Genomic DNA, 12,842 nt, shown 5'->3' on the forward strand with positions numbered 1-12,842 from the left:
TAGCCGACAGCTTGCTATGGTTGAGACAACTTGGATATAGTGGTGTTCAGCATCTGCAAGCTTCGCAAGGAACTCATCTTCTTCCTTGTCCAAACCCTCTGCAATCTCAACTTTGGAAGCAAACTCTTCATCCAAATATTCAGCTGCTTCATATAACCCAACAATTTCATCATTCCACTGATTTTGATTGCTTTCACCTCCAACCACTGGATTCAATTCTCCATGATGATACCAATCAGACCGCATCTTGTAAGGCTCGTCCATTCCCCTTGTTACAAGATGATCAACTACAACACTGGCTGAGTGACGATCTATATTACGACAATCAATGCAAGGACATACAATCATATCAACGTCTCCCATTGCCGCAGCCACAGTCCGTACAAAGTTTGCAGCCCCTCTCTCATAAGCAGGATCAACTCTTCATATAAGATGAAGAGTTAAAAGAGAAAAAAGAAGAAAAAAAAACAAGCAAAGTCTCCAAATTCCCTAATCTAATATATATAAAAAATCTTACCTGCAAAGGTGCACCCAACCCTTGTCCATCATTTTATAATGCAACCGTAATTAAAACCTTTATTGATATAGGAACTTATTCAGATTTAATTAAAGAGTCTACACACATCACACAGTAATATTCAGACTAATTAACAAATAAATCAAACTCAGATTTTAACTAAATCAAACTCAAATCAGATCAAAGCATATGTGATAAAAGAACTAAGTCTGATTTAATGAAATAGTCTAAACACATCACAGAACCACTTACTTTTCAGACTAATTAACAAATTAAGCAAACTCAAATTTTAACTCAATGTAAACAATATATATAACTCAATCTCAGACAAGATCAAAGCATATGTGATATAAAAACTTATTCAGATTTAATGAAAGAGTCTTCACACATCACAGGATCACTTAATATTCAGACTAATTAATAAATCAAACACAAATTTTATGCAGATAAACTAATCTCAGACCATATCAAAGCATATGTCAAACACATATAACCATATTTAAAACGATTAATCAAAGTAAAATATCTATTACCAATCACATAGCAAACACAGTAATGTACAAGACAAAGGAAAAGATGGTCTAACCTGTCGTGTAATAAGAGCCAAAGATAACCTTCAGATTCCCATTACTTCAAACAGCAACACTTGCAAAACAAAATGAGAGAATGAGTATATCTAGTTCCATGTGTTTGGTAATGCAAGAATGTGTTAGAAAAGCACTTAAAAGATCTAAAGATTCAGATAACAGATCAATACAAAAAGTCAGAACTTACAAGACCAACCAATTGTATCCGACAATAAGAACAAGTCAATACAAATAGTTTTAATAGAATGTCAACAAAAAATTCTAAATCTCGAGAATAGGTCAATACAAGTTATCTAAAAATCTAAGATTTCCGAAAGCAAAATTGTGCATCCTATTTATCAAGCTACGCCTAAATCAAACCACACAAACAAATAGTTCTAATTAAGCAAAGAACACGGACATGCAAAAGACAAAAATAAGAACACGGACATGCAAAAGACACAGAACTTACAAACTATGAATTTCTTTTTCAGACGAACATACCAAATAAGAAAAGACAAACTTGAATCTAAACACAAACAGAAATATAAAACAAAGCTGCCACAAACTATCAATTTCTTCTTCAGACAAACATACCAACTAAGCAAAGACAAACTTGAATCTAAACACAAACACAAATATAAAACTAAGCAAACACAAACACATAAGCAAAGAAACAGAACCTCAAACACAAGCTTGAATCTAAGCAATTCATTTTCGTTTTCATTGATACTTTCAATTTCATTGTCAGCAATCCATACTATCCCAAAGTTGTAAACCCTAATTCTCAATTACAAACAGAATCTCAAATTAATAATATAGTTTTGAACCCTAATTCTCAATTAGAAACAAAATCGAAAATTACTTACAGAATCTCAAATCTCTTCCTTCTCTTCTTTTCAGCTTCGTCTCCTTCCTTGTTTTCGTTGATAAAGAGCTTCAAACCTCGCAATAAGCTACAGACCTTGAAAGCTCACAATAAGAGAATTTAATTAGGGTTAAGGAGACTGATAATGGGAGCAGCTTGAATGAGAAATCAAATCGGATGGAAGACTAACCCAGTCGAAAAAACAGAGAAGACGAGAAGTCTGGCGAACGAGAAACAGTCGGAGCAAAAGAATAGAGCTACGGAGAGGACGAGAAGTCGAGAGAAACCCAGCTCCGAATCAGATCTAGGTCGAGACACCGAGCCCAGATTGAAATCGACGCCGGTGGAAGTGGAGATTCTCGCCGGTGAAGCAAGATTCGCCGACGAGCGGTCTGAAACTAGGTTTACGGTCGCCGGTGTTTTCACTCTGAGCTAAGACGAGAGTGTTGTGTTTTTTTTTCCCCGAGTCTTCTCTTTTTTTTGTTTAAGACCAAAGCTTATTTTTCTTGTTTCTTTTTCTAAGTGTTCGCGACTTCGCGGTCTTGGACAAAATTTCACCAAGTGTTGGCGGTACAAAGTGATTTTAGTTTCCCGCTTTGCTATTATTCGTCTTAGCGTTTCTGAAACGCTGTGTTATAGTTACAAAACCCTGGGTACCATCTGTAATAGCAATTGAGTAATCAACGCTATCCTATAGTGCTATCAATGCATACTTTTGTTGTAGTGTACTTAGTTTATGTTATATGTATATGACGTTCAAAAGCAACCTCACGATCAATAATATTGGTTTATGTTGATTATCAAAAAAAAAAATATTGGTTTATGTCTATTTTTCACAAAAAAAAAAAAAACAATTAGCCACAGTACTCTTGTTGTAGCATCTCAACATGTGGTGCTAAATATTACTTTTGTTGTACTTTTTCTTCTAAATATTATTTCATTTATTTAGTTTTGAGATATTAAAGAAAATTCAATTTTCATGTTTATAATCTCTTTTATCTTATAAAGCACAAATCACTATACCAATAATACTGTGACATGTGTCAATTCAAAATTATTTTTTTTTAAAAAAAAACAAGTTTCTGTAAAAATGTGACGAAACAAAACAATTATTATTTTTAAAAAATAAATCAAGTTTCTCCACGATCTTCACAATCTACCGTTACTAGCCATATATAGGAGCATGCTTCTTCTTTTTTCCAGCCTTTCTTAAACAAAAATAGAAAAATAGATTAATTTTTTACTAAAAAAAAATATTTATGCTCCACGATTTCCTACCTTTTTTTATAAATACCTAATTAACACCATCACAGCCATTTGTCAGATGCTTCATCAGTGTTGGATTGTGGTGATACTTCATCAGTGTTGGATTGTGGTGCTAAAAAAGAAGGTTTGCTTTGAATGTTATTTTTATCGATTCACTCGAGAAAAAGATAAAAAGGAAGAACAAAGAAGGCCAAATGAAAGCACATGGTGAGTACTAGCACGTGAGTTATGAATTATGGAGTTAAAATAGATTTGACTATTCTCTATTTTTTGCACATCTACTACGTTTTGGTCTTACTGACATATATTGTTTTGCAGATTTCTTATAAAATCAAGGACAATAAAAACATTAAATATAATGTTGTGATCTATGAATTGCCAAGTCAAGACTCTGGTACATCCCCTATATATTAATAGAGAAACATTTAAAAAAAAAACCTTACCATCATGTGTTATTAACAAGATTGTCACGCTGATGTGTCGCTCTCACAATGATTTGGCTTCTATTTAGATAGTTACCCAAGATTTATTAGACTATTTACAGAATTTGTCATTAGTCTCATACATCCATATATCCCATTAATAATTAAAAACATACACTTTTTGTTATCTTATATTACTATATTTTTATATTTATATATTTCTTTATATACATTTATATAAATTTTCTTTAGTGGATGGGTAAACAATCTTATTATTTATATTTATATTTATGTTTATATTTAAATGATAAAATATATATATTTGGTTCAAGAATCTCGAATTCAAAACTACAAAATCTTTACATCTTTCATAAATTTTTTACTTAAATAAATAAGATAATCTTCTTTCTATATATGTTACGAATACTTAAAATCCTATTTTTTGGAGGAGTTTTCGAATAAAAATATTATAACCACATTTGTATATAAACCAAAATCTGGCCACATTATAACCATTTCGTAAATAATCCATTCATAATCTAAGAATCTTAGATTTGGAACACTACAAAATCTTAGCTTGGAAACTATCAAATCTCATCTTTGCTAAATTTTGGATTTCTTATACTTATTAAAAAAAAAAATTCTTTTTATACTACAAAATCTCGAAATCTTTAAAACATACGGAAAGACATATTGCCATAAATGGTAACATTTCGTCAATACTTTTTTATCACGTTGAAGCTTTATTCAAAGTTTAAATATTTCACGGGTAAAACATATTCTTATATGAAATAGTCCCAAATTTGAATAAAACAAAAAAAAAATTTTAACATGTACAAACGGTTTTTGGATCCCGGATAATAATTTTAATCATAATAATTTTACTTGAATCATTTTATCTCGCACATCGTGCGAGTTGTTATCTTGTATATCATATTTTAAGAGATTTCATTATCTTAAAACATTATATATTTCTCTTCTAACTCAGAAACACATCTATTTCTCTTTTTAATCCAAGAAATGAACAACTTTGGAGATTTAATCTTAATTAGCATGATAATTGTATAATAATTTTGTTGTAGTTATAATAAACTTTCATTTGTTTTTCGTACGTAGTACGGGACTGCATACTAGTATATGCATAAGTCAATAGTTTTGTCCAAAAAAAAATGGTCAATAGATAACAATTTTCTAGACCTCGTTCCTGATTAATTACCTATTTTTTTAGTAAAAAATTAATCTATTTTTCTATTGAAGTTACCATAATTAATTGAAACAGATAATATTAGCGATCAGGTTGACTAATTTAATGCGTGATTTGTATTAGCATTAATACTGTGTTATAAAAAAAGAAGAATGATTTAGACCCTAAAACAAAAAAAAAAAAAAGATAAAGCAAAGATTGACTATATATCTCATCTCACTGTATGAACAGTTTTATAACTTGGGTTTGGTGTCTCGAACAACGTTGACTATTAAGAAAAGATTGACTATTTTAATCTTTCATATAAATTTTCTTTTAGTGGATAACTATTTAAATCTACCTTTTAGGTGTATAAGTGTATTGTTCTTATTATTCATTGTGCTGATTTAAACCAATCATACGGGAATACAAGTCGATTCTTTCTTTTTTCTTATATGTTGAAATTGAAAACGAACCTTTATGAATCTATGACTAATTAAATATAATCATTATTGTTTCCTGCTCCACCAAATGTGTTCTTAATCATTAAAATCAAGATGGTGCAAATAGAATAAATAAAACTATATAAACAGAAAATTTCGTACAAGTTGAAGAGCTTTTAGGTGTAGATAAACAAATGGAAAGTTATTCGAATTGGAAAAAAAAAGGCAATTAGTGGAAGAAAATGCACAAGAATTCCAAGATTGAGGATACACTTAACTTTTAAACAAGTATGTACGTAACACATTTACACACTTATCAACCATCTTATGACCTTTTGAGAGTAGACTAATGAAATGTTCTTCGAAGTAGAAAAACAATTAGTAGTAGAACAATGCCAAGATAAGGTACACTAGCTGTTATCCTCTTAGGTTCTATAAGGTTTTGTGACCTTTTAAGTGTAAACAAATGGAAACCTCTTCGAATTTTAAAAAAAAAAAAAAAGTGGAAGAAAAAACATAACAGAGTCAAGATAATAATAGACTAAGCTCTTATAGTACAAAGTATGTAACACAATTACAAACCCTCATAAAAATAAAAATAAAAACAAATAAAATCAAGAAGCAAAATAAATAAGACATTATGATAGATTCAAAGCATTATTATTCTGATCATGATGATGATGAAACATCAACATGTCGCTACCGTAACTCTCTCTATCATCTTCGCTTCCACCATTGACATAAAAATTGGAAGACGAATCCAACGGTGTCGAGCTGCTTGACGAAGTTCCATGTAGCATTGATGAGCTGAAATTCCATCCGGCCTTAAAATTTTCACCGTCGTTAATTTGATCGGATACAAATGCGGCCGATGAGTAGTTTCCGGTTTGAGGGACTTGGTTCATAGATGGATCACCTGAACCGTTATAACTGAGATAATCTCCCAAGTATTCTCCATTGTTTTGCCATTGAACCGGTGGTGTTGATGAGTTGAGCAAACCGGTGAAAGTGGTTTGATCATTGTTTAGGTCGTTTTGAAGCTGTTGGTTTGGTTGGTATGATTCGGTCTGAACGTTGTTGAGAGAGGCAGTGAGGTGATTCAAGATATCAGGATTAATACTTGAAGTAGTGAGATCAAATGGAGTATTCATCGGTTGTGACATAGATTTAAACAATGATGAGGTGAGAAACGAAGAGAGCTGGAGAAGATTGATTCGGGGACAATGAGTCACCGGATCAATCCCCATTCGTAAGAGTTTCTTTTTTATATGAGTGTTCCAATAGTTTTTGATTTCATTATCTGTTCTTCCCGGCAAGTGAATGGCAATTGCGGACCATCTATCGAAGAAAAAAAAATCGAGTTAGATTTTAAGTTAAAAAAAAAAAAAAAAAAGAGAAGTATAAGTTTTGACTTGCTAAGATAATAGCTGTGTAAAGAGTTGAAGATTGTAAGCTTAGCTTTAGACATTTGACCTTGGTATAGTGCTTATGTTCTTGTCTTTTAGTTGAATAAAATAAAATATGGAAGTAATATTATAAGAAAAATGTAAAGACATGGAAGTCCAATGAAGTAGGTGTAGTAGTGGAAAACTAGGTCATTTTTTTCTTAATTTAATCATACATGTAAACAATTATACACTAGATGAAGAAAAGAAAAATTGAAGAGAGACTAACTTGTTTCCAAGAAGACGATGAAGTTGAATGATGGTTTCTTCCTCTTGAAGAGAGAACTCTCCTCTCTTGATATCGGGTCTTAGATAATTCGTCCATCGCAATCTACAACTCTTTCCGCACCTTTTTAACCCTTTTCAAGATTCACACAAAACTAGAATAAGAACCATGATTGTTTGGATTTAATACTAATGTTGACATTTACATGATATAGCATGATAACCATTATTAGTAAATTTTAAACATAAACGTAAAACAAAACGCAAGAAAACAAATTGTAGCTATTTGTGCTCATATATATGCATGCGTTAGGGTAGGAATTTACCGGCGTTCTTGGGAAGGGTTCGCCATTTTCCGGGACCGTGCGTTTGAATATAGCCGACGAGCTTCTCGTCTTCCTCCGGAGTCCATGGCCCTTTCTTCACTTCACTTTCCTCCGAACTTGAGGATTTTCCCATCTCTTTTCAAATGTTATATGTGAGAGAGCTAGAGAGAGAAGCTAATAGCTTTGAGAACTTGATTACAGAGAAAATTTGGTTTTTTCATGAATTATGTATATACAAATATATATATATATATATGGTACATGCAAAGTCAAGTCAAGGAGATTTGGTACCGCCCTTCCAATCATCTATCTAAATACGTGTCTTTTCTTGATGAAATACGGAGACAAATTAAAAAGAAGTAGAAAAAAAAGCTTATTATGTTGACAAAACAAAAGAGTAAATTTTGCTTTCTAGCTAGTAGTTTTAAAGTCCTTAGTATAGCTCTGACCAAAGAAAAAAAAGGAATAAACAAAAAGCATGAGACTAAACCATCTCTATTAACCCTAAAATAATTAATTTTGATGGAGTGAGAACACATGGCAGAATCTGGGTGGTGTATGAGGATGTGTGATAGATATGGGAAGAAGGTTCCATTTGTTTTGGTCTCTTTGTCTCAAATCATCAAACAGTTTTCAAGATAGCTATGTTGCGTGTATGTTTAATATTTACTCATCAGTCATCACTATACAATTAATTAAGATTATACATAAAATAGACAGATGAAACATATAGAATATTAATGAAGAAGGCATGGTTACAGTTATTATATTGGATATATATATATATATATATATATATATATATAGCCTAAGGAGAGAAAAAAAAGGAAAATATGTAAAGAATGATCAGATAGTGTAAAAAAGTAAAACAATAAAAATCCAAATGGATCTCCATTGTGCTTCATCGGTTGGAATTAGAATCTTCGTGTCATCAAATTTCAGTAGCAAGCCAGATTGTGCTGCTTGAATTTAGAATTCCGATCGAAGTGCTTGAAACTTAGTTCCCTCACCAGAGTTTGATTTTACTACAATAACAATTGCATAATGACAACAATAACTGATAATCTTGGACATGTATTTTGCTTTTACCAAGTTAGGTAAATTAACGACAAAGCGTTGTTGTAGTGCAAGATACGTAAAGAACAAGGCATGTTTTTTTTTTTTTTTTTTTTTTTTTTTTTTTTTTTTTTTGCACCGAACAAGGCATGTTAATAGTCAAAAATAAATGTATGATTAATGAAACAATATTATTTAATATATACATGTGTCTGTAAGTGAGTGAGTGCAAATGCCGCCGGGGTGTCAATGAATTGCAGAGACTTTGGTTTCAATCCGAAACATGGATGATTTGACATGACAAGTCAGGGATTTAAGAACATTTGATTTGATATTTGTAACAAATTATTACTATTTGTTAATTTTGGTTAGTACGTATGTTTTAGATTATTTTGGAAAAGAAGTTATCTGTCTAAGTGTGATTTACGTGAATAGGAAAGATTTGAAATTAGAGAGAATTAATGGTAAATTGACTTTATAAATTAGAAGAATGACCGTAGAAGCTCATTTGGCCCATTGGTTGATCAAAGGTTGATTAATGTTTCTATATCAAGAGGTCTGGGGTTCGAGTCCCAGATATTGCGATTTATTAACAAATTTGCAGATTAATGGGGGCCAGTGTGAAAGAGATCTTCAACGATGTACAATTATAGCCGTTCGCCAGGATTCTACGCAGAGAAGAAAGTGTCGCCTAGTCGTGGATCATTGAAGGGTATTCATCAAGATCACGAAGAAAGAAGTGTAGTCTATCGTGAATCTAGTAAGGGTCGGAAGGAATTGTCAGTTGTAAAATCGTCTATGTAATAGTTCTCATAATTTGCAATTAATAATAAATCTAGACGACAAAAAAAAATTTAGAAGAATGACCAATGTCTTATTGTTTGACAATTAACACCTTGTTTTTGGCTGGATTATTATAAAGATCAAGAGATCTTATTATCTATATATACATTTTTGGATGACTTTTAGCAAATAAATCCTGGAGTTGGAATGTATTTACAAAGAATACCATTGGTTGGGTGGGTTTTTTTTAAAAAACGAGTGACCCGGTTTCAATTTCGGATAGTACAAATTTGGCCCAATAATTTGGCTCAAATCTCTGTTCAACAATATTTGTTTTTGCCACAACGACGAGGCCCAACATTTGGCCCATCACACCCACGTTTTTTCAAAAATTTATTTCGCAAAACCATATTAATTACATAATCTTATTGGTTGTAATCTTCCTAAAATATCTCAAACTTAACTACCAAAATATTCTACACCAAACTTTACTACCAAAATAATCTTCATCATAATCTTAATTATTCCTATCAAATCTAAACTTAACCCAACGAAATATTAAAATAGAAAATTAGTTACTATACATTAACGACATATTAGTTGTAATTTTCCTAAAATATCTCAAACTTAACTACCAAAATATTCTTCACCAAAATTATTTTTGTGTTTCGAAATTGCTTTCCGAGATTGCCAATATTTCCAAGATATCTCCTTCTCCTAAAACAGTCCACCTTAATCTTCAAGTAATTTTGCCCTAAAATATCTGTCAAATTAACGAAATATAAGGGGAATATTAATTACCAAATAAAAGATTGATCCTAGCATATTCCATAAACTCAATAATATCAAAGATTGTATCCCACAAATCTTGCGTGTGTTTCAAAATTTCGAGACTAGCCTAGGTACAAACTAAACCTAATTTAGTTCCCTATATATACTTTACATCTAAACCTTATTCTCCATCACCAAACACAATAGCAAACAATCATTTACAAATAATTAGCATATCTTTCTTCTCTTCCAATGGCTACTACTATTGTCAGTCTATGTATCCTCTGGTAAGGTAAATTCACTTTACCTTTATGTCTTAGTAATTTCAATATGGTTACGAATTCAAACAATCACTAACTAATATGTTTCTTTTTTTTATAACACTCATGCAGGTCACACGTTAGCAACCAATTCAATCAAAAGGAAGAGAATGACACAGCAATATCAGAGAAAGGACAATCAGAATCATATTACCTTGCTATTTTACTCAAACTGTGATCTTTATATTCAGAATTATCCTTCTCACTCACGTTTCAATTTTTATCTACAACAATCTATTACAGTTTATTGCCTATGTCACTTCATTGCTAAGTTTATTTCAAATAAAGTTTTACTGCTAGAGTAAATACGCACCAAGAACTTCTAATCCTTGCTAATTCTTAAACTGCAGTCCACATGTTGCTTCCCAGTTCTCAATGTCCAAAAGACCTCTCAATGATGCAAGGAGCCTAAATTTAATGAATTCAAACAAAAAAACCGCCAAATGTACATAATAATAAACAAGCCATTGACAATGAAACCGATCACTTCTAAGATCATAATATATTCTTACTGACTCTGACCTCTAACTATTCTCAAACTGCAAGCTTCCATTACCATTCCTTCACCTGAAGTTGAATCGCCTAGAAGGAACCGGAGGTTGCTGTGTCTCCTCATCTGGCTCTTCAAGCCACTATTTCTCCATAATTTTTACAGCATTCTCATAGATGTCACTGTTGTCATGGTTCTGACGAAAACCTGCAAAACATAACATATTTGATGCCAAAACTTATTAGATGACACCCAAAATGAAGATGAGAAACCAAATAACCAACCAAAAATAGAGGGAGTCAAACTTTAATTATATTCGAAGACAGTAGCAGCTGCAATTTCACAGAAACAATTCAAAGCCAGAAAAATCAATACAAGATAATCAATCGATTGTGTTTAAAATCTTAAGAAAGGAAACATATAGAAGTACAAATCAGAAATGAGTGAGCGTAACAACATAAGAATTGTTCTTAACAAAGCATAATACTTGTGATTCTACTAAGTTAATAATATGTTCCTCAAATCTACAATCCTAAATGGCGATAATCCCAAGAATTGATCAATCAAAAATCCCATTTTTAACGCTTGATGCTGAAAGAAAAACTTAATCCAATTGAAATCGGAGTAATTTACCAAAGGAAAGTACTGGGTAGAAACAGCGGGAGTGTGCAATCCAGAAACCGGCCCAAATTTGAAGAAGTTCCGGTGGTGGTAGTGTAGACCCGACTCTAGAAAGAACAATGGGAGGTCGAGCACTCTTCAGGTTGATTCATCTCCTTCTCCTCCGCTTTAATCTTACAATCAAGCATCATCGGTTTGAAGCACGAGAGATAACGAATTTGGGATTTCAGAGTTGTCGAAGAATGTGTTAGTGAGGACAGAAGAGGATAAGTTAGGTACCGACAACAATCCCAGGTTGTAATTAATATTACTTATTTTATTTTATTTTATTTTAGACATCATACAACTATACTCTTCCTTTTAACATAAAATTCAATTTTATAGATATGTCTTCATGTATATTTTTTAAAAACAAAGATCAACATGCTTTTCTTTTCCAATTATACATAAATAAATTAAATTGGTTCAGTTTAAAAATCAAAGTTTTTTAAAATTCGAGTTATAACTATAACTATTATGCAAATCATAATTGCCACCCCTAATATTTTCATTCTACAACAAAAATATATAAATTAAAGAGATTAATTATTTAATTTACAAACAAACAAAATGAGAAAACCAAATATTATTTAACTGTTTGTTAAATAATTTAACAATATAATTAACAAACTATTAATGCTACATTATACAAATATATATATATATATATATATATATATATATATATATATACATATATCCTATTGTTTGTGTTTAATATTCAGTTCAATGGATATATCCACAAACTACTATATTATATACCATTATACCTAAAACAAAATTAATATACTCAAAACTATTAATATAGATATATGGATCTTACATTTAGAAAATAGGTCGAAATATTATATTATACTCTCTATTAATAAACAAAACAAATTATATTTGAATTTTTTTTAAAAAAAATTACAGCCCCGCGGTATACCGCGGGTCCAAATCTAGTGTAAGTACATAACATGTTAAATATTATTGTGCCATATATATGAACACGTAAATTTACTTTTATATTTTAGGTTGAATAGAACATGTTAGGTTGATAATAAACAAATTAATCTATCTATAACGTTTTCAACAAGTGTCAAAAATATAAACTTATACCCTTGTTTGAAATATCGCTAGACGCTAGTCGGGCGTTCGGTATGAGCCTATCGATTAATCGAAAAATTGGATTAAAATCGGGGATTAATTGAGAATTAGTTTTAAGGTTGTTTTAATAATTTTAAAACATATTAATCTAATACTGAAAATTACCTAGTTTGACTCAAATTTAGAGAAAAATAACTAGATTAACACCCAAATATTGTGGTTTACTAGAATAACACAAATTTTGTGTTAAAAGACCAAATACCCATTTTATTTTCAGTTCTATTAAAATAAAATAATTAAATTAAATAGAAAATTAAAAAATACAAAAAAAAATTATAAAACCAAAAAACGAAAATTGAAAAAAAAAAACAAAAAATACAAATGAAAAATATATATAATGAAAAAAATAAAAAAA

The 12,842-nt window shown here is 30.9% G+C and overlaps 1 protein-coding gene across 1 annotated transcript; it reads right to left on the minus strand.

Annotated features, from left to right (window-relative positions):
• Positions 1-5,780: 5,780 nt before the first annotated feature.
• Positions 5,781-7,951, minus strand: LOC9300398 (transcription factor MYB102). Its single transcript, XM_002865985.2, has 3 exons — positions 7,262-7,951; positions 6,940-7,069; positions 5,781-6,603 (listed from the first exon to the last, which is right to left on the minus strand). Exons 1-3 carry the CDS (start codon positions 7,392-7,394, stop codon positions 5,904-5,906), a joined length of 963 nt encoding a protein of 320 aa, XP_002866031.1. The 5' UTR covers positions 7,395-7,951; the 3' UTR covers positions 5,781-5,903.
• Positions 7,952-12,842: the final 4,891 nt, after the last annotated feature.

The sequence above is a fragment of the Arabidopsis lyrata genome, assembly GCF_000004255.2.
Source record: "Arabidopsis lyrata subsp. lyrata unplaced genomic scaffold ARALYscaffold_8, whole genome shotgun sequence".
Lineage (NCBI taxonomy): Eukaryota > Viridiplantae > Streptophyta > Magnoliopsida > Brassicales > Brassicaceae > Arabidopsis > Arabidopsis lyrata.

Coding starts and splice junctions, on each gene's coding strand:
- LOC9300398 (XM_002865985.2), bottom strand. CDS start 7,394: ATGGGAAAATCCTCAAGTTCGGAGGAAAGTGAAGTGAAGAAAGGGCCA. Junction 7,070..7,261: donor AACCCTTCCCAAGAACGCCG/GTAAATTCCTAC, acceptor AATCTTGAAAAG/GGTTAAAAAGGTGCGGAAAG. Junction 6,604..6,939: donor CATCGTCTTCTTGGAAACAA/GTTAGTCTCTCT, acceptor TTTCTTCGATAG/ATGGTCCGCAATTGCCATTC.